The following is a 24,393-nucleotide window of genomic DNA, read 5'->3' as shown; positions in this document are numbered from 1 at the left end:
ACGGCACCGCCGGATCCTTAACCCCCGAGTAAGGCCAGGGATCGAACCAAGGCCAACCTCACTGTTCCTAGTTGGATTCTTTTCTGCTGCCTGTGACAGGAGCTCCTGCTTTAACATTTTAAATATCCTATTCAATGATTTATGCATTTTCAAGACAGCTTGTCTGTTTTTTTTTAAACTTAAAAACATTTGCTCAGTAAATTACCTGCAGAACTTCTTCCTGCCCCAATTTCAGATCGTCTCCAGCTTTAAGACCACCACATCACGGGCCGTGTGCCAGCTCGTGAAGGAGTACATTGGCCACAGGGATGGCATCTGGGACGTCAGCGTGGCAAGGACACCGCCCGTGGTGCTGGGGACCGCATCTGCTGGTGAGCGCACGACCTGTCCCGGCCCGCTGCAAGGGAGTGTGTGGGAGCGGGCCCAGCGGCTGCCTCCGCCTGCCCTGGGGCCCTTGCCTGCTTCCCTTTCCGGCCTGGTGCAGCCTGGCCATCGCGTGTTGCCTGAGCGCGTGCCCTGGGCTTGGAGCCACTCACCGATGCAGCAGCAGATGCAGCACCTCTGAAACGTTCTGGGTGTTTCTTGATTGGCTTTCTTGTTGCTTGTAGTCAGGTGCGTCTGTGCTCTGAAAGCACATGGCATGTGTTTTCCTGCTGGGGAGGTCCCGCCACGGGGTGTGCTGGGTGGTCTGGAAGGGGCACTCAGGCCCAGGATTAGGGGACGCGGGCAGCAGGCCACCCGAGTTCACTGTCAGGAGACCCTGGGCCGTGGGAGAGAGCCAGCTCTCTTCTTGTTGAAAGCGACTGCAGGTGCATAATCTGATAGTCTTTCGGAAAAAAAATTCTAAAATGGAAAATGGTGCTTACCTGTTGGAAATAACTTTGCCAGCTTGTGAGACGTTACTGGAGTCTGCCTTTTACAACGGGAACGAGAAATGTTGAAGTAGTTAGCGTGATGTGGAAAGTTCTTGTTCGTTTATTTATTTATTTGTCTTTTTGTCTTTTCTAGGGTCGTTCCCGCGGCATATGGAGGTTCCCAAGCTGGGGGTCTAATCGGAGCTACAGCTGCCCGGCCTACGCCAGAGCCACAGCAATGCCAGATCCGAGCCATGTCTGTGACCCACACCGCAGCTCACGGCAATGCCGGATCCTTGGCCAGGGATCGAATCTGCAACCTCCTGGTTCCTAGTTGGATTCGTTAACCACTGAGCTGCGACGGGACCTCCGGTTCTTGTTTAAAACCATGTTCTTATGTGAGCAGCCCATTGTTTGGGTTACTGCAGTTAAAAAACCCACAAAGACCCGTTTCCGATATTTTTGAAATCTCATTTGGATAATTGGCTTTTTTTCCAGGTTTCCTTGTTAGGCCTCCTCCTCAACTTTTTAATACAGTGTTCTGAGAGGAAAGGGCCACAGGAACTACAGTACCTCAAATAATTCATAGCTGGATTTGGATGCTACTTGCATCTGAATATTGCTTGATGTTCTGAAAAGTCTTAATATTTCAACAAAATGATGACTCCTGCATCTGAGTCCAAAGCCTGGTGCAGTTGGTGCCGCAGAGCCTGGGCGTTCAGGTCCCCAGATGGCCGCTTGCTGGTTACGTGCCCGCCGGAGGCCCCCGCTCTCCCATCACCCTGGAAACGTTTCCTTCCATCCGCGGAGTTACACAATGATAGGAGCAGACGTGCACAGGGTATTAGTGGTGGAGTGTAACTTTTCAGCTTTAGAATTTTTATCTTGTCCTTTTGTTAAAAGCACCACAAAAGCGGCAGCCACCAAGCACATTTGTTTCGATTTTGCAGATCACACGGCTCTGCTGTGGAGCATCGAGACCGGGCGGAGCCTCGCCAGGTACACGGGCCACGTGGGGTCAGGTGAGCCTGGGGCCTCCCGCTCCTCTGGTTCCCGGCGGCCCCCTCACTGCCCTGTCTGTCTCACTGGGCTGGGCCCCTCCTTCTCTTTGGCCTTGGCCTGTGGTGGAGGGTGTTGGAGCTCGGAGTGAGTGCATGCTTCTTGGACTCGGCGTTCACCGTTTGACGGCCTGCTGCTGCCCTTCCCCGAGTGGCATCTGCCGTCTGCCTCTGGGATGGAGGCTGCCCTGGAGAAGGGGAGCTTTAACCAGGGTAGCTCCCTGCACACGGCGTGACTTGGCTGCTGCCTGCCTTGTGCCTCTTGGGTCCTGAGAACAGAGTGCCCCCCTGTGGGCTGGTCTCGAGGCCGTCGAGGAGCGCGGGGCGCAGCTCCCCTTCCGGATGCGCGCAGGCGTGTCTCCTGTTTGTCTTCTGGTCAGATCACTTCGCACCTTTGTGGCTGGACACCCCCACCTCTGAGCTGCCCGTGAAGAGCTGTGGTCCCTGGCCCCTCTTCTCGGGGGGCCGCTGTGTCTATAAGTGGGTGCCACTGGTGTTGGGGTCTTTGGCGCCGACTCTCAGGCCTTGCAGCCCCGCCTCCTGGGCTCCCACCTGTAGGGATGGTGCCTGTTGGGCGAGGCCGGGCATCGGTTTGCGCTGTTCCCTCTGTGTCAACTGTACTAGGCATTGACTGGCCCGAAAACTAGCAGTCCGTATGCGCCCACTGTTTGCCAGACTTGTGGCTAAGCAAGCACCCGCTGATGAGTGAGTGCAGCTAACGCTTCCACTTCTGTTGCTGATTTGCCAGAGTAGAGACACCAGAAAGTAAAGGTTGATAAGCATCGGTACTGTTTTCTAGTAGTGTTCACTTGGAGCATTTTTTTTATTGTTTAGCTTCTTTATTTTTTGCTTTTTAGGGCCACACCCATGGCATATGGCTAGGGGTTGAATCGGAGCTACAGCCGCCAGCCTGCGCCATGGCCACAGCAATGCCAAATCCGAGCCGTGTCTGTGACCTACACCACAGCTCACGGCAATGTGGGATCCTTAAGCCACTGATCGAGGCCAGGCATGGAACCCACAACCTCATGGTTCCTAGTCGGATTCGTTTCCGCTGCGCCACGATGGGAGCTCCAAAATGGATTTTTTTTTGGGGGGGACGCCCGTATTGTTTAGCTTTTTAAGGCCATCACAGCTCTCCCAGCTCTCCCCACAGTTACCTGTTGTGTTAGTAGTAAGAGAACATCTTCTGGCGTTTGTCGGTTTCCTGGGAGAGTGTTGGTTGAATGGCGTAGATGACGGATGTTCACGAGAGAGGGGTCGGCGAGGTTTGCTGAAGCTTCCTGTGTGTTCGGGATCTGGGCGTGGTGGCTGGGGGCGGGCTTCCCCTGTGCCGGGTCAGCCCTGAGTCGGGTGTCCGGGAGCTGTGCCTGGGCTGTGGCGGCTCCTCCCTGTGGTCTCCTGCAGAGAGCTGCACAGGCAGGAGGGCACAGGACTGGCCAGTCCCCGGACAGCACCCTCTGGGGGCCAGGGTCCCAGTCCTTAGACTCATCTCCCCATCCTCCGGGGGCACGGGGGGAGCTTGCGCTGTCTTTCTTGTTGCTTCTGGTTTATCCCAAGAAGCAGAGACTCCCCGAGGCCTTGCACGGATTCCTGCGTCTGCGGGGAGGTGGGGGTCATGGCTGACCCACCCCCAGGCCTCTGTCCCTAGGCTGGCTGGGGCCTGCCTTCTGTATGTTCCCAGGTCTCCTGGGTCAGCCTGGGCTCCTGGAAGCTGCAAAGGAGGTGCCTGGGCAGTGTTCCCGTTGTAGTCTGCCTCTGCTTGTTGTAGTTGTCTTCTTTTTTTAAAAAACTCATTAAGCTTTATTTATTTATTTATTTATTTTTTGCTATTTCTTTGGGCCGCTCCCGCGGCATATGGAGGTTCCCAGGCTAGGGGTCGAGTCGGAGCTGTAGCCACCGGCCTACGCCAGAGCCACAGCAACGCGGGATCCGAGCCGCGTCTGCAACCTGCACCACAGCTCACGGCAACACCGGATCCTTAACCCACTGAGCAAGGGCAGGGACCGAACCCGCAACCTCATGGTTCCTAGTCAGATTCGTTAACCACAGCGCCACGACGGGAACTCCATGTAGTTGTCTTTTTATCCTGGTTTATTCTTAACCCTGGGGGACCTCCCTATGTAAAAAGAAGGTTTTTTTTTTTGTCTTTTTTAGGGCCACACCCGCGGCATATGGACGTTCCCAGGCTAGGGGTCCCTTCAGAGCTGTCGCCACTGGCCTACGCCAGAGCCACAGCAGTGCTGGATCCGAGCCGAGTCTGTACCTACACCACAGCTCATGGCAACGTCGGATCCTTAATCCACTGAGCAAGGCCAGGGATCGAACCCATGTCCTCATGGATGTTAGTAGGATTCGTTAACTGCTGAGCCACGACGAGAACTACAGAAGTAGATTTTTTTTTTGTCTTTTAGGGCTGCGCCTGTTTCATATGGAGGTTCCAAGGCTAGGGGTCTAATCAGAGCTGCAGCCACCGGCCTACGCCAGAGCCACAGCAAGGTGGGATCTGAGCCGTGTCTGCAACCTACACCACAGCTCACGGCAACGCCAGATCCTTTACCCACTGAGCAAGGCCAGGGATCGAACCTGAAATGTCATGGTTCCTAGTCGGATTCATTTCCGCTATGCCATGATGGGAACTCCCAGAAGTAAATTATTAATGCTCTTTTTCTGTGTGTCCTTTTCTTGAGCTCTTTGACGGTTCAGATTTAGTTACTTCATATTGTACCTCTGTTCTCTAGACACTTATTCATAGTTCAGCTGAATGAGAAGATTTCACACTGAACTAGTCATGGTTTTTAGTCTTTAAGTTTAACTCTGCAGTACATGCTATCGCAATAAAAAGTACTGTGTTCTTATTTTAAACTATTTTTGTAACATTTTTATTTTGCAGTGAATTCCGTAAAATTTCATCCATCTGAGCAGCTGGCTCTCACTGGTATGTTGATTTCTTTTCTTCGTTGCACGGTCATTGCTGACTTGAGAACAAATGTCCTGGTCGTCAGTAGCGTCAGGATCTTCCTCCCCTTTCATGCCAGCCAGTCCTTAGACGCCTCCGCAGCTCGTGAGGAGCGTGGTGGAAGCGGCACTGAGGGAGCTTTGACCCGCTGTGGGCTGGGAGTCGGCGTTCTGCACTGCGCTCCCTGCAGCGGCCGCGGTGAAGTTCATCACTGAGGGGCAGGCCTAGCCAAAGCCTCGCGCGTGCACGTCGAGTAACCCCCGCTTTCTCTCTTCAGCGTCTGGGGATCAGACTGCTCACGTCTGGAGGTACGCGGTCCAGCTGCCCACGCCTCAGCCCGTGGCCGACACGAGTGTAAGCAGCATCCCTACCTACCCTGAAAGCGCAACATGGGGCGTGTGGGTGGGTCCTTGGATGCGTGCGCCTCTCGTGGACTGACTGCGTGTCCCCAGAATTCGTAGGTTGGCGTCCTGACCCCCAGGGTGGCTGTCTTTGAAGGTGGACGCGAAATCCTTGGGTCACGTGAGGTCACAGGGTGGGGCTTAGTGTCTGGAGCAGAAGTGGCGCCGTCTCCCTTGCGCATCTGGGCGAGGCCGCCTGGGCCCGGCCCGGGCCCAGAGGCTGGTTGGAGGCCTCCCCCGGCCAGAGGGCGGGGCCGTGTCTGTGCAGCTGCAGGGCCCGCCTGCACCTCCCTCTCCGCAGACGGCAGGCAGGCGCGGGCATCGCTTCTCCTCTCTGTGTGCTCCGATTACCTTGCTTACTCTCTCATACCCGATCTTAGACAGCTTGACTTCGTGTGAGAGCGCCCCGTAAGCCCGCGGCTCCCGCCACATGACTTATGTGGGTAAAGTTTTCATGTGGGTCACAGAAGAGGTTGCGTGTTGAGAAGAAGAGTGAATTCACGCGTTGAATCCACGTGTCCTTCAGAGCCGAACGTGCCTCCTGGCTTCAGCTGCGCTGTGTCCGCCCAGCATCTGTCGGTGATAACACAGGGCCTTAATTACCCTTTTGAGTGACTCCATCTGCCGGGTATCTGTGGTGGGGTCTGGACTTGCGGTCAGCCCTCCCTGTGCCGCTTCAGAGTTAGGAGTGGTTGCCGGGCGGAGGCCCAGAGCGTTCTCTGGGTCAAGCAAAGGTTAGGGTTCAGTTGCCGCCACAGTTGGTAGCGGGTGATGGTCATCCTGCAGGTCTGACGTTCCTGCGTTTGCCTTTTCCTCTACTCTCTCTCTCTCTCTTTCTTTTTTTAGGGCTGCACCTGCAGCATATGGAAAGTTCCCAGGCTAGGGGTCGAATTGGAGCGACAGCTGCCAGCCTGCACCACAGCCGCAGCAACGCAGGATCCGAGCCACGTCTGCGACCTACACCGCAGCTCAAGGCAACACCTGGTCCTTAACCCACTGAGCGAGGCCAGGGATTGAACCCGCAAGCTCATGGTTCCCAGTCAGATTTGTTTCCGATGAGCCCCGAGGGGAACTCCCAGACAGACGTTTTCTTATGCTTGGGTGAGCACGAGTCCCTGGGTGTCCACCGTGTTGGCAGTTCGGTATTCGAGGCTGTGGTGTGAGTGGTCTCAGATCACCTGCTGAATCAGTGGGTCGCACTAACCGTGTGGCGCTGAGTAGCTCATTCGACGTGGGGAGGGGGCTCATTTTTCCCGCTGAACGGGAAACTCTGAACCACTCACCTGTGCTACAGAGGCCCCTTCTGCACAAGACGCTGGGCTTCAGTGACTGCCTCTGTGAGCAGCTTTGCACACAGACCTTGGGTGTAACGGGCAATTCTTAGGCTTTCTATTCAGATGTTGCTGGTGGCAATAAAAGTGACTGAAGTTAAATAGATTTTCTCTGAGACTGGGGAAAAAGACAAACAGTTCTTACCCGTCCCTCCCCTGCGTCTGTCAGATTGGGCTTAAGAGATCTCATCATTGTTTTTTTAATGTGACTTCCTACATTTCCATCCTTTTTTTTTTGTCTTTTTAGGGCTGCACCCGTGGCACATGGAGGTTCCCAGGCTAGGGGTCGAATCAGAGCTGTAGCCTCAGGCCTCCACCACAGCCACAGCAACGCACCTGTGACCTACACCAAGGCTCACGGCAATGCAGGGTCCTTAACCTACTGAGCGAGGCCAGGGATCGAACCCACAACCTCATGGTTCCTAGTCGGATTCGTTTCCGCTGCACCACAACGGGAACTCCTTCATATTCTTTTTTTTTTTAGTGAGGATTCTAAATGTGTTTTTGACTGGCTCCTGAGGAGTGAAACACTCCTTTTTATGCTGTGATGAGAGACTGATTCTCAGTGGTGCTCATTTGGTTTTGCTCACATCTGTGGTCAAAACCTAAAATGTTGAACTTCACTTTACTTTCCCGCGCCGTTGGTTCGTGGAACTGAACCGTGGCTCGTGAGATGTCACAGCCACCTTCATTTCTCCTCCTTTCACTTGGCCCTGGGTTCTGGCCGAGCCGGCGGCGGTGGCGGGGAGCTGACGCGCGCTCACCGAGCGCCAGTTGACCGGCGATCGATGCCGCCCAAGCGTGCGGCCGGGTCTGGGAGCTGCAGACACGGGTTCCAGGAGCCGCTTCTCTGCTCTCCCCTCAGCAGCAGCTGTGTGGCGAGGACGAGGTGGAGTGCTCCGATAAGGACGAGCCCGACGCAGACGCGGATGCGCCCAGCGACTGTCCCACCATCCGGGCGCCGCTGACGTCTCTTAAGAGCCACCAGGGCGTGGTCATCGCAGCCGACTGGCTGGTCGGGGGGAAGCAGGCGGTGACGGCCTCCTGGGACAGGACGGCGAACCTGTACGACGTGGAGACTTCGGAGCTCGTCCACTGCTTGACAGGTGCCCAGGCGGCGGCGGCGGCGTTTGGGGCGTGCGCGTGCGTGCGTGCGTGAGAGAGAGCGAGCGTGAGCGCGGGTGTGCGTGTGTGTCTCACCGTGCAGACGTCCCCACTTCTAGGATTAGGGTTAGTTCTCGGTGCAGCCATGACTCTCAGAGATCCTGTTTAGGGGGTGGTGTTGCATCCGGACACGTGTGGCATCTAGAAGTTTGCAACGTGGTTGGTGTGTGGTGACTTCAAGTCCTCCAGTAACCGCGACTGATGGGTCACGGCCTCCCTGGGTCGGGCATCCTCGGCTCGTGTGCGCGGGCTCTTCCTGGGTCTCGCGGGGGATGAGGGGTTGGCAGGGCTGCCCCCACCCGGGGCCTGGGGCTCTGCTGTGTGACATCCTTTCCTGTGGCCCCTGACTGAGGGGCAGCCCCTCTGGAGGCGTTTGACTGACCACACGTGTGGCCTCCTTCAGCAGGAGAGCCTCTGCCTGGACCCTCTCCCAGGCCCACCTTGACCCTTTCACAGGCCACCCAAGATGACCCTTCTGATGAGTTCATAGCCTTGGGCTTTGGGGAACCTTATGGTACCGAGCATGCTCTCTCAGCACGTTCGCAGGATCTGCCCAGGCACAAGGATGGTGTCATACAGGGCGTGTGCCAGGGCCCGTGTGTGCCAGGGCCCGCGTGTGCCAGGGCCGGACATCTCCGGGTGGGCAGAGTTCTGCCCCCACAGGCGTCAGAGCGGGTTTGTCCATAGGAGTGCTTCCTCCCTGAGCGACGCTGTTCCCTGCGCTGCATGTGGGCCACAGGCGGTCCTGGTGGCAGTGTAGGTTCAGGAGGGCCCGGCTCCCTCTGGCCTGTAGGGCTCGGCGAGGCCCTCCCCCTCTGAGGGTCCCCATAGTTGGCCTGCCCTTGCAGAGGCCCCAGGGGAAGGACCCACCTCAACCCCACACCTTTCTTGTGGCCCCGCGGGGCTGCTCTCACCGGGCAAGAGGCTCACCGTGCCCTCTGCCCTTCGTCTCGTCGCAGGCCACGACCAGGAGCTGACGCACTGCTGCACGCACCCTACCCAGCGGCTGGTGGTGACCTCCTCCCGCGACACGACCTTCCGCCTGTGGGACTTCAGGGACCCGTCCATCCACTCCGTGAATGTCTTCCAGGGCCACACGGAGTGAGTCGCGGTTGCTCACATGCCTCTTGCTAATGACCCCCTGTGCGAAAGTTTTGCAGATGGTGTTAAAACTTAGTTCCTGCTGTAATTGTTCAGTGTTGAATTTCGACTCCTCTGTCTTTCCGAGTGGCTGCTCTTTTCTGAAACGTTTCGCTGCGTTTAGAAGATCGCAGAGATTTTAGGGACTAAGAGGAGTTCTTGACTTTCTCTCTGGAGGCCAGATGGGCGGGCGGAGCACGAAGGGCCCGGGACACGGGCTTGTGGTGTGGACACGGCATTTCGCGCACAGCTTCCTTTGGGCCGCGTGTCTCAGAGCCGCATGCGCTGCGTCCCGCCGTCACTGCACGGTTGGGCCACCGGCAGTGTCTGCAGGTGTCCCCACTGCGTAGCAGGGAGGTGACATGTTGAGGTGGGGCCGTCCGTGGTCCCCAGTGACCTTCCTTCCCAGGAAGGGCCTCATGTCGTCAGGGGTCTCTGCCGGAGGAGTTCCTCCACCGCATGGGGCTCCCGTCCCGTCTGCCTCGTCCGCTGGCGCTTCGCGCGTGGCTGGGGATCGGCGTGGACACGCCGCTGCTCATGAGCCACTGTGGCCGTTGCGGGTTCCGCGTTGTGCCTGTGGGTGACAAGGGGGGCTCTGCTGGGCCCCCTGGAGCCTTCCCCGCAGCACGCTCGGGTCCCGGAGCTGCTGTCCCCGAGGTGTGGTCAGGCTTGGACGGGCCTCCCGGTGTGTCAGGTGAACCGAGCTTTCCCGAAGGCTGCTGGGCTCCGAGTGTGGTTCCGGAGACGTCTCTCCGCCTTATTTAGCGCCTTTTGGTCACATTCTGTTTTCAGTTGCTGTATTGGATTGTCTGAAAGTTTTTGTTCTTGTTTTTGTCCAAGAGCCAGGAGCTTAATTTGCTTGCGGGGAGTCAGTGGAAGAACCTCGGTTCGTGGCTTTGAGAGCGAGCACCTTAACTGTGGGCTCGTCTCGCTGTCGCCGTCTCTGACTGGAGGGTGGGAAGCCTGGGCCACGCTTCAAATCCCTGTTTAATGTGCGGCGTATTTTTGCGGCTGGTGGACCTAAGAACTGGTGGCTGCGGACAGAGATTGGCAGCAGGAGCGCGGCTTGGTACCAAGTGGCTCTTCCCAGCCGTGGCCCAGTTCCTTAGGTGTGCGTTGTGTGCTGGGATTGGGCGTGTTTCAGTGTGGATGGGGCACTGGGTCTGTCCCTGGGGCCGCTCCCCCCACGGCCACGGCATGCTCGGGAGGACACGACGCGCAGGTGAAATAGTACGTGAGCGAAGTAACGCTCTCACTCAGGATTTACGTTTTCTCTTTTTAAATTTTATTTTGTTTTTCAGGGCCGCACCTGTGGCGTGTGGAAGTTCCCAGGCTAGAGGTCGAATCTGAGCTACAGCCGCCGGCCTACACCACAGCCACAGCCATGCAGGATCCGAGCCGCGTCGTGACCTATGCCACAGCTGACTGCATCGCCGGATCCTTAACCCACTGAGCAAGGCCAGGGATGGATCCTTCGTCCTCATGGATACTAGTTGGGTTCTTAACCCCCGGAACCATCATGGGAACTCTATACATTTTCTCTTAGTTTTGTTAGGATAAACTAGTGTATCTCACTGATGACACAAGTCACTTTTTTTTTTTGCTTTTTAGGGCCACACTCGTGGCATGTGGTGGTTCCCAGGCTAGGGGCCCAATCGGAGCCGCAGCTACTGGCATACACCACAGCCACGGCAACAGAGCAACGTGGGATCTGAGCCTCATTTGTGAGCTACACCACAGCTCATGGCAACGCCGGATCCTTAACCCACTGAGCAAGGCCAAGGATCAAGCCTGCAACCTCGTGGTTCCTAGTCGGATTTGTTTCCACTGCACCACGACGGGAACTCCACAAGTCACTTTGCTGATTTCCTGCACTGAGGGCAGGAAAAGAGGAAGCTAGCTCTTTTTTTTAAGCCTTTGGGAATGGCCGGGGTGGGGAGGGGGGGGAGGGGCCGGCTGCTTCCGTGTGCTGTCTGCCTCACAGTCAGGGCTGCAGGCCAAGCCCCCCTTCCTGACCCAACTTCCCGCCTGCCGTCTGCATCAGCCTGTGGGAAGGGCTACAGTTCGGAAAAGCAGGGGGTGAGATGGTTCACAGACGTCAGTGGAGGACCCTTGCTGGCCACTGCCCACCTGGGCCCTGGGGTCGCCCACAGGCACGTGGCACCCAACCTTTGCCCACGAAGACACCCCATCAAGACACCACTGCAGCCTCTCTCCCCATCGGCGGAGAGCCAGGAGGGCTGCTCACATGGTCGCTCGCCTACCACGCCCTGTGTGGCTGCTCAGAAGGGCCCCATGGCTGGCTTCCCCTTAGACCGAGGGGCGCCCCTGGGCCCTGTGCTCAGTCCTCCAGCCCCTGGCCCCGTCCTTTCTGGTGCCCCAGGACGCAGGGTCAGACAGCCTCTGGGAGCTCCCTTCCGTGCCTGCAGCCCTCGATCTGGGCGGGGAGCTGACTGGCTGGGAGGCCCAGGGTCGTTTTCTTGATTCTTTTAACCCGATTCTTCCCTGAACATGAAAAGCAGCCCTCAGACATTCTGTTCAGTGCATTTGCTGGCCCGTCCTTACTGTGTCGCCTGAAAAGTCCACCCGGACCGTTGCTTAAACAGGCGGAACTTCTTAGACGTGTGTGACCACGTGTTTCGTGTTGGCACCGTGTGGCGCAGAACACTTTGGAAAAGCTTGTCTGGGGCCTGTTTTCGTCTGTAGGAGCTCAGCACCAGCTCCGCAGAAATGTCTGCCTGACTCCAGAGTCTTCCAGTGGGAGGGAGTCACTGCACTGTCCAGGCAGTCTGAGGCTTCTGCGTGCTGGTGTTCTTAGGGTGAGTGTAGGTTTCGGTATCGGCTCAGTTCTAGAGTCCAGTGTCTCAGGAGCTGGGGGATTATTTTTCTCATTTCATTTTTTCTTCCTGTTACCCCTGTATTTTTACATGGATTCTGTGACTTTTTGGAAAAGTAAAGTTCGAGATATAACACTTCTCTATCAGATAAAAATCTGCAGCCCGGTGAGTCCTTTTGAGACTGTGCTGCTTTATTTTATCATTATCATTGTTATTATTTCCTGCCTTTTAGGGCTGCAGGTGCAGCATATGGAAGTTCCCAGGCTGGGGGTTGGAGTTGCAGCTGCAGCTTACACCACAGCTACAGCAACGAGGGATCTGAGCTGCATCTGCCACCTACACCAAGCTCATGGCAACGCCAGATCCTTCACCCACTGAGTGGGGCCAGGGATCCAACCTCATGGATACTAGTCAGGTTGTTTAACCTCTGAGCCATGGTGGGACTCCCTGTGCTGGTTTATTTCTGCTGGCTGGAGAGAGCTCTCCTTGAGGGAAATTGTTTAAGGTTGTCGTCATCGATTTTGAGAAGAGACAAATAACACTTTCTTTTTCTTTTCTCTTCTTTTTTTTTTTTTTTAAGGGTCGCACCCACGGCACATGGAGGTTCCCTGGCTGGGGGTCCAGTCAGAGCTGTCGGTGCCGGCCTACACCGCAGCCACAGCAACGCAGGATCTGGGCTGCATCTGCGACCTACACCACAGCTCGTGACAACACCGCATGCCCCCCTCACTGAGTGAGACCAGGGGTCAAACCTGCAGCCTCTGGTTCCTAATCGGAATCGTGTGTGCTGCACCATGACGGGACGCCAGACAGCCCTTTTCTTTTGTGGTGTGTTGTGTTTACTTTCGTGCTGTATTATGAAATTCCTTGCTCCTGTTAGGAATTTTAACGGTAGCAGAGTTTAGTGAACTGGGGGCTGTCTTACTTGACCAGCTGTTTAGTGGCCCAAGGAGAACCGGTGTTCACGGGAAGTCGTCTTCGACGTCTCGTGTGACAGACTGGTTTCCTCATAGTGGGGGTTGTGTGGGTCCTGTTCTCGGAAATAAGAGGACTGTTTAATTGGGAAGATTTGGAAAGTCACAGGGATTTGCCAGTTTATTTCTCACACACTTCTGTCCTCACCAGGAGCTGGAGCTGAAATCGGAAATGAGCTAAATCCGTGCGGATTCGAGTGTTTTCCACCTGACAGTGGACGCCAGGGAGTGGGGCTTCAGGGCATCCTGATGGGACAGTGGCTCCATCTTCCTCTCCCCTGTGCTCACGCGGGGGGCGGGGGGCGGGGGCTGTGCCCTGGCCGTGGGCTGGGGGCCAGCGGCCCTCATTATAATCGAGTTTACTCCTAGGTTAAACCTGCTGCTGCCCTGAGTTCCCTGTGGTCTGATGCTAGGATTTGGCGCTGTCACTGTCGCAGCCCGGGTTCAGTCCCTGGTCTGCAAACTGAGACCCCACCCCCACCCCCCAAGAAAGACCCCACGCCGCCACTGCCCTTTGAGGTGTCCATGAAGACCCCGCCCAGCGCCCCCTCCCGGGGAGCTCTGTACAGTCACCCCTTGGTTTTAGTCCCCCTTATTTCGTTTCAGCTGCTCTGCAAAGGGCCTGGCAGTCGAGGCAGAGCACCTGGGCATTAAGTGCCTGTGGGTGGCCGACACGCCCGTCTGTACCCTGTGCCAGGCAAGAGTAGTGACGGTGCAGACAAACGCTGGCATTGGAAACCTCTGAAATCAGCTCAACACGTAGAAAATATCTGAGGAGTTCCCGTCGTGGCGCAGTGCTTAACGAATCCGACTAGGAACCATGAGGTTGCGGGTTCGGTCCCTGCCCTTGCTCAGTGGGTGAACGATCTGGCGTTGCCGTGAGCTGTGGTGTAGGTTGCAGACGTGGCTCGGATCCTGCGTTGCTGTGGCTGTGGTGTAGGCCGGTGGCTACAGCTCCGATTCGACCCCTAGCCTGGGAACCTCCATATGCCTCGGGAGCGGCCCAAGAAATAGCAAAAAGACCAAAAAAAAAGAAAATATCTGAGAAGGCAAAGGTTTTCTTTCTTTTTTGCCTTAAGTCTTTTCATATAATTGTAACTCTCTTCTCCAAGGGCAAACTTAGGCGCTTTCTTAAGAAAACAAGACACCACATCCAACAGCAGCAGCAGAGTTGAGAGATGATAATGGATTGCTTTAAAGTTAGGACATTTTCCTTTGCTTTTATTGCCAGATACCCAGGATTAAATTCTAGATCTTGTAGGGACGCACTCAAGTGAAAGTAGCTTGAAATTTGTTGTGCTGTTGACAGTTTTCTTTATGCTGGATTTTTATTTTATTTTATTTTATATTTTATTTTATTTTATTTTTTAATTTAATTTAATTTAATTTAATTTAATTTTATTTTATTTTATTTTATTTTATTTTATTTTTTGTCTGGGCCCATGGCATGCAGAAGTTCCATGGCCAGGGATCGAACCCACACCCTGTGCACAACACCAGGGGCCTGAGGGCAGCCCTGGGCCCAGAGCGTCAGCCGTCGGGCAACCGACTCAAGCTGCCAGGTGCTGGCTCTCGAAGTGACACCACGGGCACCTGGCAGCCCTGCTTTCCCTCAGCCGAGAAACGTGGGCAAGGCGTCTCACGGCTAGGGGACAGTGGGGCTGGCAGGGCCTTATGTGGAGCAGCCTGTCTCACGGCTGTGGGGACAGCGGGGCCCCTCGGCGGCGACAGGACAGATGAGGCGGGAGCCTGGCGAGGCCGCGGGCGCCTCTCTCTGGCCCCATGAGGCCCGTCAGGCGGTGTTGTATTGGCAGCCGGTGTCTCAGCGTGTGACTCACACAGGCTTAGACGGGCTCTCGTGGAGACGGGCTCTCGTGGAGACGTTGCCTTTGTGACTTAGCGGACCGTTAGTTGGAATCGAACTTGGCCAGACTTCCTGCCACCTGGAGTCCACAGGGAAGCCCCCTCCCAGTCCCCTGCACCCCCAGGGCCCCGTGCTGGGGGCACAGCGCCTCCTTTGAGCCCTCGGGGCAGGGCTTCAAGGGTCCTGGGGTCGGGGGGTCAGCTTCACCCCCATCTCTGCTTTTCGCCCTGCGGCGCACGTGGCCTTTGGTTCTCGCGTAGCGTCCCCAGGTTCGTCCATACTGTCACTACGGGAGGGCTTCCTTTTTTACAGCTCGGTCGGGGTCTGCTGTGTAGGTCCCACACCTTCATCTGTCCCCGTCGGTGGCACGGGCACGCCCACGCTTGTGCTCATGAGCTTTGAGGCGCCTGTGGCTTTCCAAGTTGGCGTTTTTTTCTTCAGATCAACACCAGGAGCAGAGTTGCTGGGCTGTCGGTGGTTCTGTTTTTATTGCGGGGGCACCTGCACGCTGCTCTCCACAGCGGCCGTGCCCGAGGGCTCCCTGTCCCGCGTCCTGCCCGGCGCCTGTTGCGTCTTGTCTGTCTGAGGACGGCCGCTCGACAGGCGCGGGGTGTGCGCCTCCCTGGTCATCCGTGGCGTGGAGCACGATTTCCTGGGCATTCGTCAGTCATCCTTGGAGGAGAGTCTGTTCCAGGCCTTTAAAAAACGGCTGCTGTTGTTGGGATGAAATTTGCTCCGATCTTTATGAAGCCGACTGGAAGTTGCGGTTGGGCTGGGGGTTTAATTGCCTTCTGTGGGCACAGCAGCTGGTTTTGGCTGCGGCTGTGACCTCTAGGCCACCTCTTCCGCTGACTCCTCTTGGGCCAGTTGCCTCGGGGCGGGGGGGCGGGGGGTGCAGGTGTGCTCGTTGCCACCCCCGGCAGAGGTTTGGGCAGGAGGACGGGGGCAGAGCTGACGACATGCTGTCTCCACCCGCCCGCCAGGGCCTGTGGCAGCAAGACCACGTGCTTGTTCTGCAGTGTGGACGGGGCCTGCCGGGGAGGGTCTGACCCTGTGCCCTTTGCCCGCAGCACCGTGACCTCGGCCGTGTTCACCGTGGGCGACAACGTCGTCTCCGGCAGTGACGACCGCACCGTGAAGGTCTGGGACCTGAAGAACATGAGGTCCCCCATCGCCACCATTCGCACGGACTCCGCCATCAACAGGTGAAGGCCGCTGCCCTCACCGGCTCGCGTCAGCCTGGACGGGGTAGAGCCTGGGCTGCGGCGGTTCAGGCGCCTGGGGAGTGGCTTTCACTGATGCTCTGGCACGTCGTGTTCTGTAAATGCTGAATCCGAGCTGGAGGATCAGGGTGGCGTGGTGAGCTGTGTAAGAGAGAGAAGGGCCATTTATGGCCGAGGGGGGCTGTGTGGTACCCTAGGTAATTCGGTCTCTGTTTTCTTGTTATTCGTTTGTCTATTTGTTTTTGCTTTTTTAGAGCTGCTCCCGTGCCATTTGGAGGTTCCCAGGCTAGGGGTTGAATTGGAGAGGCAGCTGCCGGCCTGCACCACAGCCACAGCAACGTCCGATCTGAGCCGCATCTGCGACCACACCACAGTTCACGGCAACGCCGGTTCTCGACCCTCTGAGAGAGGCAGGGATCAAACCCGCAGCCTCATGGTTCCTAGTCGGGTTCTTTTTTGCCGTGCTGCGACGGGAACTCCCGGCCTCTGTTTTCTGATGCCGCGGGCAGGTAACACCTGCGGCTGCTGCTGTGTCTTGCCTGACACATGACTAGGGTGACAGCTGTGCTGTCTCTGTCCCCTTCAGCACCTGCTTTCCTCTGCTTTGCAGGATCACTGTGTGTGTTGGCCAGAGAATCATTGCTCTCCCGCACGACAACCGCCAGGTGAGGTTGTTTGACATGTCGGGCGTGCGGCTGGCGAGGCTCCCTCGCAGCAGCCGGCAGGTACGTGCTGGTGGGGGTGTCTTCGGGGCTGGGGGGCATGTCTGCACTGAAGGCAGCAGCTGCTGCCAGCGCTGGGCGTGGGCCCTGCCCCAGGAGCCATTCTGGGAGGAGAGGGTCACCCTTGACCAAGGTCACTGCTGTATTCAGCCAGGGGGGTCGAGCTCGTGGTCTCAGCACCTGTCACGGGGAAGGGATAGAGGTTTCACGCTTGTTTCCTCACTGAGTCTTTGGCTCCTGGCTTGTCACTGGAAGTGCTTGATCTGTGTTTACAGTGAGTTTTGAGGAGTTCCCTGGTGGCCGAGTGGGTTAAGGATCCAGCATTGTCACTGCTGTGGCAGAGGTTTGATCCCTGGCCTGGGAGCTTGTGTATGCTGCTGGCACAGCCAAAAAGAAAACAAACAAACAAACAAACCCCAAAAAAACTCCGAGTGCGTGGTTTCCAGTGTCACAGAAGCGCAGCTGGAAGTCCCTCGTTATCCCGCCCCAGTGCCCTTCGGCGGCCGGATTTGCTTTTGTGGCACTTGGTTTGTGTCCTGTGGGGCTCTCGGGTCTGCTGATAGCGCTCCTCCTGTGGGAAGGTTCTGCAGAGGGAGCTCTAGGCTCTTTTTCTGAGGGTTTCTTTTGTTAAATTTCTGTCAGCTTTCCTGATTCCTACTTCTTGCACCTATTAATTACAGTAACTGCAAACTTTGCAAATACCCTGCAGTATTTTCCCCAACATTCTGATGTTTCATTGGAATTCTTGAAGATGGCAGGAATTGACTTGGAAGGCTCTTAATTTTATCCTAGTTTTGTTGGGCACCAAAAGTCTTTTTCTTGCTCCTTTATTACCTGAGCCAATTCTCTGTTAAAGTGGTCTTCGAAGTCTTGGAGCGAATTTCATTTAATTTTTCCCCAAAGGTCAGCCATCCTCGTGAATTCCTTAATGGAGTCCAAAGTGATCTTTCTGTCCCAAAGCAGGACTCCTGAGGCGCTTGGCCTGAGCCTCTCGGGGCCCGTCTGGGTCTGACCCTGGCCTCCTGCCCTCCCCCCGCGGCACCGGGGCCTGTCTCGCTGAGGCCGACCCCGCGGCCTCTGCTTGTTTCCGTGGGGGGTCCGTGCCGGGCTCCTGCACTCACTGGTGTGCGCTCGGCCTCTGCTTGTTTCCGTGGGGGTCCGTGCTGGGCTCCTGCACTCACTGGTGTGCGCTCGGCGACAGGGCCACCGGCGGATGGTGTGCGGCTCGGCCTGGAGCGAGGACCACCCCGTGTGCAACCTGTTCACCTGCGGCTTCGACCGCCAGGCCATTGGCTGGAGCATCAACATCCCGGCGCTGCTGCAGGAGAAGTGAGGGCCCCGACGGGGCCCAGGACCGCGCGGCGCCCGCCCGTCCCGTGTGAGGAGCGTGTCCGTGGGAGGCGGCCCCGGGGCGGGTGATGTACATGCTGTCCCCACGCTGTGCGCCCGGCTTGCATGAAATGTCCAGAACGTGTGCTCCCGTGTTTTATTTTCGTCTGTGTGTGTTGGCATCACTGGTGGGCAGAGGCGGGGCCGCTCCGGAGCTCTGCGCGCGTTGTGAGTCCCTGGGTGTGTCAGGAGGGCGTTGCATCTGCGTGAGTGAAATGTGACCGTGTCTTCGCGGGGCGTGCGTGTTCTCTGCGCTCCTGGAACCGGGACGCACGACCGCCTGCCTTGTCCTGGAAGGTGGCTGACGAGGGCGGGAGCCAGCAGAGGCCTCATGCCTGCGTCCACAGTTGAGCGCGTTGCGTCTGTGACTCGGCTGCGCCTCGTGTGCTGTGACGGGCCTGTGACAGCAACCTGGATTTTAGAAGTTTTCAAAAAGCATAGAACGTTGAACTTGCAACACTGGGACAGTTCCTTTTGCAGAGAAAAAGTTTCTGCTCTTTTTATAGAAAATCATTTCCATCTCCTGAGGTCTCATGCTGGCAAATTCTAAAATGCGATGATTCTAATCACTGATTTCAGATATCAAGCAAGAGTTAAAGCACTTTAGTTTATAGCTGTGGTTATAAACAGTTTTTAGACGTTTCCAATGACTTATCCATTGAATGTGACTTGGCCTTTCTGGAAGGCCTAGCTGCCTGAAAACAAACCTTATTTATTTTCTGACACCTTGGGTTTGCACGTTTCAGGTGGGTTCGCTTCCTCAGTGGTATTTGAGAGCCAACAATGCAGGCAAATGAGCACTACCTCAAAACAAAGCGTTTGGAAGTCTTGGGGGCCCGTTTCCTGGTAGACGCACCTGATTGGAGCTGGAATGCAGAGTCATTGGAGGCAGGAGCAGCGGTCAAGGCCGAGGTCCCGGTGGCTGCGGGGCGGCCCTGGACGGCAGCGCCCGGGGTGGGGGTGGGTCCTCCACCTCCCCCGGCAGCCTGTCCCTCCCTCCTTAGGGCTTTTTCTCTACCTGATGTTCGTGTCTCCTCTTGAGTTACAGTCTGATGACGAGGCATCTCAGTGTCCTGCCCCTCCCGCTCTTGGCCCTGGAGGCTGGCCTGGGAGGGGCAGGGAGGTGACCTGGGAAGTGATACTGGGTGGCCTGTTCTGGTGACACGGCCCGAGGCTCAGAGAGTGGCTCTGAGATGACCTGGCCTGGCAGGGAAGGAGAGGCAGGAAGGGGCGAAGGGCGGGTGGCCGGCTGGCGTTCCGGGCAGCACCATGGGTTCGAGTCTGCCGTCTCCTGGCAACGGTGTCGGGGGCGGGGGGGGGGGTTTTGGGGACGGGCGTTTGGCCTCCATGGCAGGAGAGGCCAGTGCTCCGGCCTGAGTTCTAAGTGGAGACCTAGGAGCCACATCTCCCCTGGTTCAAACATTGGAAGCTTTGAAATAGGCATTTGTGCTGCCGAGAGTTCTGACTTGTCTCTCGCGGCCACTGGGCCTCCTCCCTCCCTCCCTCCCTCCCGGTGCCAGCCCCTCCCAGGAGCAGGAGCAGGACCCCCACCCAGCTGCCGTAGGAGGTGTGTGTGTGTGTGTGTGTGTGTATGTATGTGTGTGCGCGCGTGTGCGTGCGTGCGTGCGGTTAAAATTAGGTGGTGTGACCAGCCGCCTTGATCTCACCTGCAGTCGTGTTTGGAAGTGGGAATGGTTTGTCCTCTATGCCGACGACGTGTCCAGAATTTCGTGTGCTTACTGAGAACTGTGTATTGATGATTTCGGGAGAGGTACGTTGTTGGACAAAGCAACCCTCTTTCTCAGCCACTGCACATCTGTTTCTGTGGAGTCAAAAGTTCTGTGCCTCTTTTGGAATCTGAAGAATCCTGTGTCAGTCATCTGTTGCTTAAATCTGGGAAAAACAAGTTTCTTTGGGGGGAAAGTATGCATTTATAAGTGTGTAGAAGCGGTGTTTTTATTGTATTGATGTAATTGTTTTTAAGTGTTTGGTGTCTTTGTTGCAATATGAAGTTCATTAAAAATCCGTGTTCTGTAATAACTGTTGTAAAAGTGTTGTGTTTAAGGAGTGTCTCTATTTTATTGTTTCGCTTTCTTTCATGTTTTTGCGCTGGTGAAGCATGTTAATGGCTATGAAACAGCCCAATGATATGGACATTGAACAGGTAAATTACAGCTTTGCTCACTTGAAAAAATTTAATTTTAGACTTAAAAGGTCAGTTGTGTTGTATTTTCTCTCTGTTATGCTAAAATTAAATGATCCACGTTACACCTCTCCATTCCTGCATCACCACCCCACCGTTTCTGAAGGGAGTTAACAGGCTGACAAAATACAGGCGTCTGTTGAAGTTCCTCCGAGCTGAAGACGCTTGGCCTCTTCTCACTGCAGTCAGGCCTGTTTGGAAGTGGAAGATGCTGCAGTTTCAGAAAGTGGGCCAGTGCGGACTGGGGTCGGTTGCGGCCTACGGCTGGTTCGTTCTCACCATGTGGCTGCAGCCCGGCCTCCTGCCTGTGCGCCAGCCTCGGGGGGGGGGGTGGTCCCTGAGGGCGGGGACCCCCCCAGGGACTTGCTCCCTCCCTCGTTCTTCGCAGGCAGGATTCTCTGGATTCTCGGCCGCGTTCCGTTGTGACGTCTGCAGTTACATTTAAAAGTTGACAGGAGTGCCTGTCGTGGTGCAGTGGTTAACGAATCTGACTGGGAATCATGAGGTTGAGGGTTCAATCCCTGGCCTTGCTCAGTGGGTTAAGGAGCTGGCGTTGCCGTGAGCTGTGGTGTCGGTCGCAGACGCGGCTCGGATCTGGCGCGGCTGTGGCTGTGGTCCAACAGCTCCAGTTGGACCCCTAGCCTGGGAACCTCCGTATGCTGCGGGTAGAAAAGACAAAAAAAAAAAAAGTTGACCTGTTAGCATAGAGAGTGCAGAAGGTGAGACTGGGTTGCTTCGATTCGTTCCATCGATGTGCTGTGAAGATCTGGCTCCCTTGCTGTCTGTAGGTTTTCTGCCTTCTTCCCTTAACAGAGTCAAAGTCAGGGAAATCATTTCAAAAACTGGGAATCCCTCAGTTTTTACAAGCTTTTTTTTTTTTTTGTATTTTAGGGCTGTACCCATAGCAGGTGGAGGTTCCCAGGCTTGGGGTTGAATCAGAGCTACAGCTGCCAGCCACAGCCACGCCAGATCCAAGCCGCGTCTGTGACCTGCACCACAGCTCACGGCAACGCCGGATCCTCAACCCACTGAGCAAGGCCAGGGACCGAACCCGCGTCCTCGTCGCTCCTAGTTGGATGTGTTTCCTCTGCGCCACAACGGGAACTCCCCCCTCAGTTTTCATGTGCAGCTCCTATTGTTCCAAGAAGCTGAAAATGGAGTCGTAAAGGTGCCGTGAGTTTCAGTTTCCTGAAACGCCGTTAAGCAGCCTCTGGTCAGAATGAAGGTGTTGCCGACTGGCGCGTAGCCTGGAGGAGCAGTGAGGTCCGCTCTGCGGCGCAGGGAACTCGAGCCAGTGTTGTGGGTAGAACGTGGTGGAAGATCCCCTGAGAACAGACGTATGCCTGTGTCCGACTGGGTCACTTTGCTGTGCGGCAGAAACAGGCACAACTGTAAATCACCAGAACTCTGATAAAAGTCAAATAAACATATGTAAAATAAAATACAATACACAGCACTTGTTACAGAACAACGAAAGTGTTAGGGCTCTTTGGCTGCTGTGAGGGGCCCGGGGTAGGGGCGGGGTGGGGACAGAGGCACAGGGGCTGCCATAGGCAGCTGGTCTGAGAGATGAGATTCAAACTGCAGCTGGAAGGTTGACAGGTGTCGGGAAACGAAGGGGGACGAGAGCAGGGTGGCGGGTGGGGAGACGCGGCGTGGAGAGCGGGTGGAGGTTGGGGCAAGGGCTCAGCGCCACCTGGCTCCTCTGAAGACGCTGCGAACACGACCTGAGCAGAGTGGGAAGGCCCCCAGCCCCAGGGTCGCGGTGCGCCTGGCTGCCTGGGCCAAGTTTATCTGCTCCCTGTGCTGCTGGGCCTCCTGTCACCGTCACCACTGCCCCTGGAGCTCGTGTGTGCTTCCACCTGAGGGCTCGAGGGCCATCGTTCTGTGCTCCACTCACCCAAATGGCCTCAGAGCCTGCCTGGAAAATTCTGGAACCAGAACTCAGAAAATCTCTCTCTCTCCTGTAGTTCCTGTAGGTGAAATTAATGCCAAGTGCTTGGGGTGTGAAGAGAAAATAACTAGAATTCTATGCATGAGTGTGAAGGAATGGTGGCTTGGGGAGAAACAAAAGCAGTTTTTGCCAGTGCTCCCTCCCGAGGGGCTTCTGGAGCAGGCACGGCAAGAAAAAGGAGCCACGCGGGCGTTCTCTCCAAGTGGACCGTACAGAGCAGACATCTGTGCCAGCTTAGGTCCGATTGGGGTGGCTCTGTGTGTGTGTGTGTGTGTGTGTGTGTGCGCGCGTGCGCGTGGAGCTGGGGGTTTAAATGGCTACTTTTGTTTGGCTGCATGTTTGAAATATTAAGTCTTTAAGTTATTCAATGTTTATAGAGAAATTTCAAGGATAACCACAAAGGAAAAAAAAAAAACCCTCTGAAAGATAAAAAAATAAGTGGTTAGAGGTGGTTACTGTGAGGGTGTGGGAAATGTGGCGAATAACCGAGCAGAAGGGACGTTTAGGGCACTCCTGTAGTTGGTAAGCTTGAGAGCCATTGAGATGTATTGCCCCGTGTCTGAGAGTTTCCTGGTTTATGCAGCAAAACATGAGGTTCCTAATGGGACGCGTGTGATGAAGAGAGGCTTGCGGTCCTGCATGGGAGTGTTTAAAACCATCAGCACAGACGTTAAAAAGAAACACGACGCCAGCATCGTGTTCATGCGTAGGAGGAGTCAGTACTGTTGAAACGTCGGTGACCCCCACATTGGCAAGTGGAGTCGGCAGTTTCAGTCCAGGTCACCTTAGAGTGTTTAAGGAGTTGGACCATCTGTTTGCTCAGCTTGTCAGTGCAAAGGCCGGGCTTCGTAAGATGCCCAGGAAGAGAGGAGAAGGAGGGAGACGGGCTGGGTGAACAGCGTGGGGTTCGCACGGGTGGGAATTGACCCTCGGGAGAGATCCAGGTCCATTCATGTGCATGGGAAGGCTTGAAGCCCCGCAGCGCACGCAGTCCCAGATGCGCGGGAGAAGGTGGCTGTGTCGTTCAGGACTGCTGGTGATTCATGTGGAAAAAGATAGTGCGTTTGGATCCCAGCCTCACGCCAGAGGAAAATCAATTCCAGCACGACATGTTAAAGGGAAAACATGGACATTTAAAAATAAGAACAGTTTTATGACTTTGCGTTTGAATAATCACAACTACCCCAAAATGTATTAACCACACGAGAGAAGACGGTTATGAAAAACCCCACGGAGAGGACGGGACGGGAGCCCAAAGGGCTCCTTACGAGGGCGGCACCGTAGACCAGGAGGTGGTGGCAACACACAGTTCACAAGAGTCACCTCCAGGACCGCGCAGGACAAGGTCCTACATGTGGTGGGGGTGTTGCAGACTGGGCCGCAGACGTGAATAGGCTTGTGGCAAGGGAAGGCGTAAATCCAGTTGGTTTGGATGTGACATGATGCTGCACATTGGAAAACACAGCCTTGCCTTGTCATCTGGCTGTGTGCCTGCCTCCCTGCTCCTGCCGTCACTGGGGTGTGGTAGGAACGTGGTTTATTAAAGTGGGACGTCTGGAGACCTCGCACGTCTGTGGAAATGAAGACCCCTGGGTCCAACCCCAGAGCTCTAACTCAGTTTCGGGATAGGATTCAAGAATCTGCACTTGCGGTGTTCCTGTCGTGGCTCAGCGCTTAACGAACCCGGCTAGCATCCATGGGGACGCAGGTTCGATCCCTGGCCTCACTCAGTGGGTTGGGCATCTGGCAATGCTGTGAGCTGTGGTGTAGGTCACGGACGCGGCTTGGATCCCTTGTTGCTGCAGCCCTGGCTAGGTTGGTGGCTACAGCTCCGATTTGACCCCTGGCCTGCGAACCTCCTATAGAGACAAAAAAGAAAAAGAAAAAAGTTTGAGCTCCAGTGCCGTTTTGAGAGCTGCCGTCCTGGAGAGCCTTTTGCGCGTGTGCACCAGGGGATGCGTGCAGGGTCGTAGCACCAAACGGGACAACCCCCACACACCAACAGGGACCGGCAAACCAATCCTGGCCTGTCTACACAGTGAGGTATCTTACAGAAAATGAGGGAACCACAGGCAGCTACGTGCAGCTCTTGAGCTTAGGGTTGAGCGGAAACCTGAGCCACGGTGAGCGCACAGCAGGAACCCTTCTAAGACAGGAGCCAGCTCAGCGGTGTGCCTGCGACCACGGCCACGCGTTCGTGGCCCGGTTGTCCCCGGGCCCGGGGTGGGGTGGGGTGGAAGAGCCCAGCGCCGGCAGAGCGCAGGCCCTGCTCTGAGTGGCCGACAGCAAGTGCGAGCTGCGGTGTTCCCACGCTGTCCCT

The 24,393-nt window shown here is 56.1% G+C and overlaps 1 protein-coding gene across 6 annotated transcripts in view; it reads left to right on the top strand.

The window, feature by feature from the left end:
* Positions 1 to 18,001, top strand: part of WDR37 (WD repeat domain 37) — a 42,110-nt gene extending 24,109 nt beyond the window's left edge. For 5 of the 6 annotated variants that reach the window (XM_047755256.1, XM_047755255.1, XM_047755258.1 and 2 more), the window contains 9 exons: positions 236 to 371; positions 1,805 to 1,876; positions 4,806 to 4,850; positions 5,149 to 5,225; positions 7,469 to 7,709; positions 8,727 to 8,868; positions 15,653 to 15,787; positions 16,416 to 16,530; positions 17,729 to 18,001. In XM_047755256.1, the coding sequence (XP_047611212.1) occupies positions 236 to 371; positions 1,805 to 1,876; positions 4,806 to 4,850; positions 5,149 to 5,225; positions 7,469 to 7,709; positions 8,727 to 8,868; positions 15,653 to 15,787; positions 16,416 to 16,530; positions 17,729 to 17,860 (1,095 nt within the window). In that variant the 3' untranslated portion in view covers positions 17,861 to 18,001. The remainder of the gene's footprint in view (positions 1 to 235; positions 372 to 1,804; positions 1,877 to 4,805; positions 4,851 to 5,148; positions 5,226 to 7,468; positions 7,710 to 8,726; positions 8,869 to 15,652; positions 15,788 to 16,415; positions 16,531 to 17,728) is intronic. The other variant, XM_047755257.1, reaches the window with a different exon arrangement.
* The last annotated feature ends 6,392 nt before the right edge of the window (positions 18,002 to 24,393 follow it).

The sequence above is a fragment of the Phacochoerus africanus genome, chromosome 12 (genome assembly GCF_016906955.1).
Source record: "Phacochoerus africanus isolate WHEZ1 chromosome 12, ROS_Pafr_v1, whole genome shotgun sequence".
Taxonomy (NCBI): Eukaryota; Metazoa; Chordata; class Mammalia; order Artiodactyla; family Suidae; genus Phacochoerus; species Phacochoerus africanus.
This window is presented reverse-complemented; position numbering and strand designations above follow the sequence as displayed.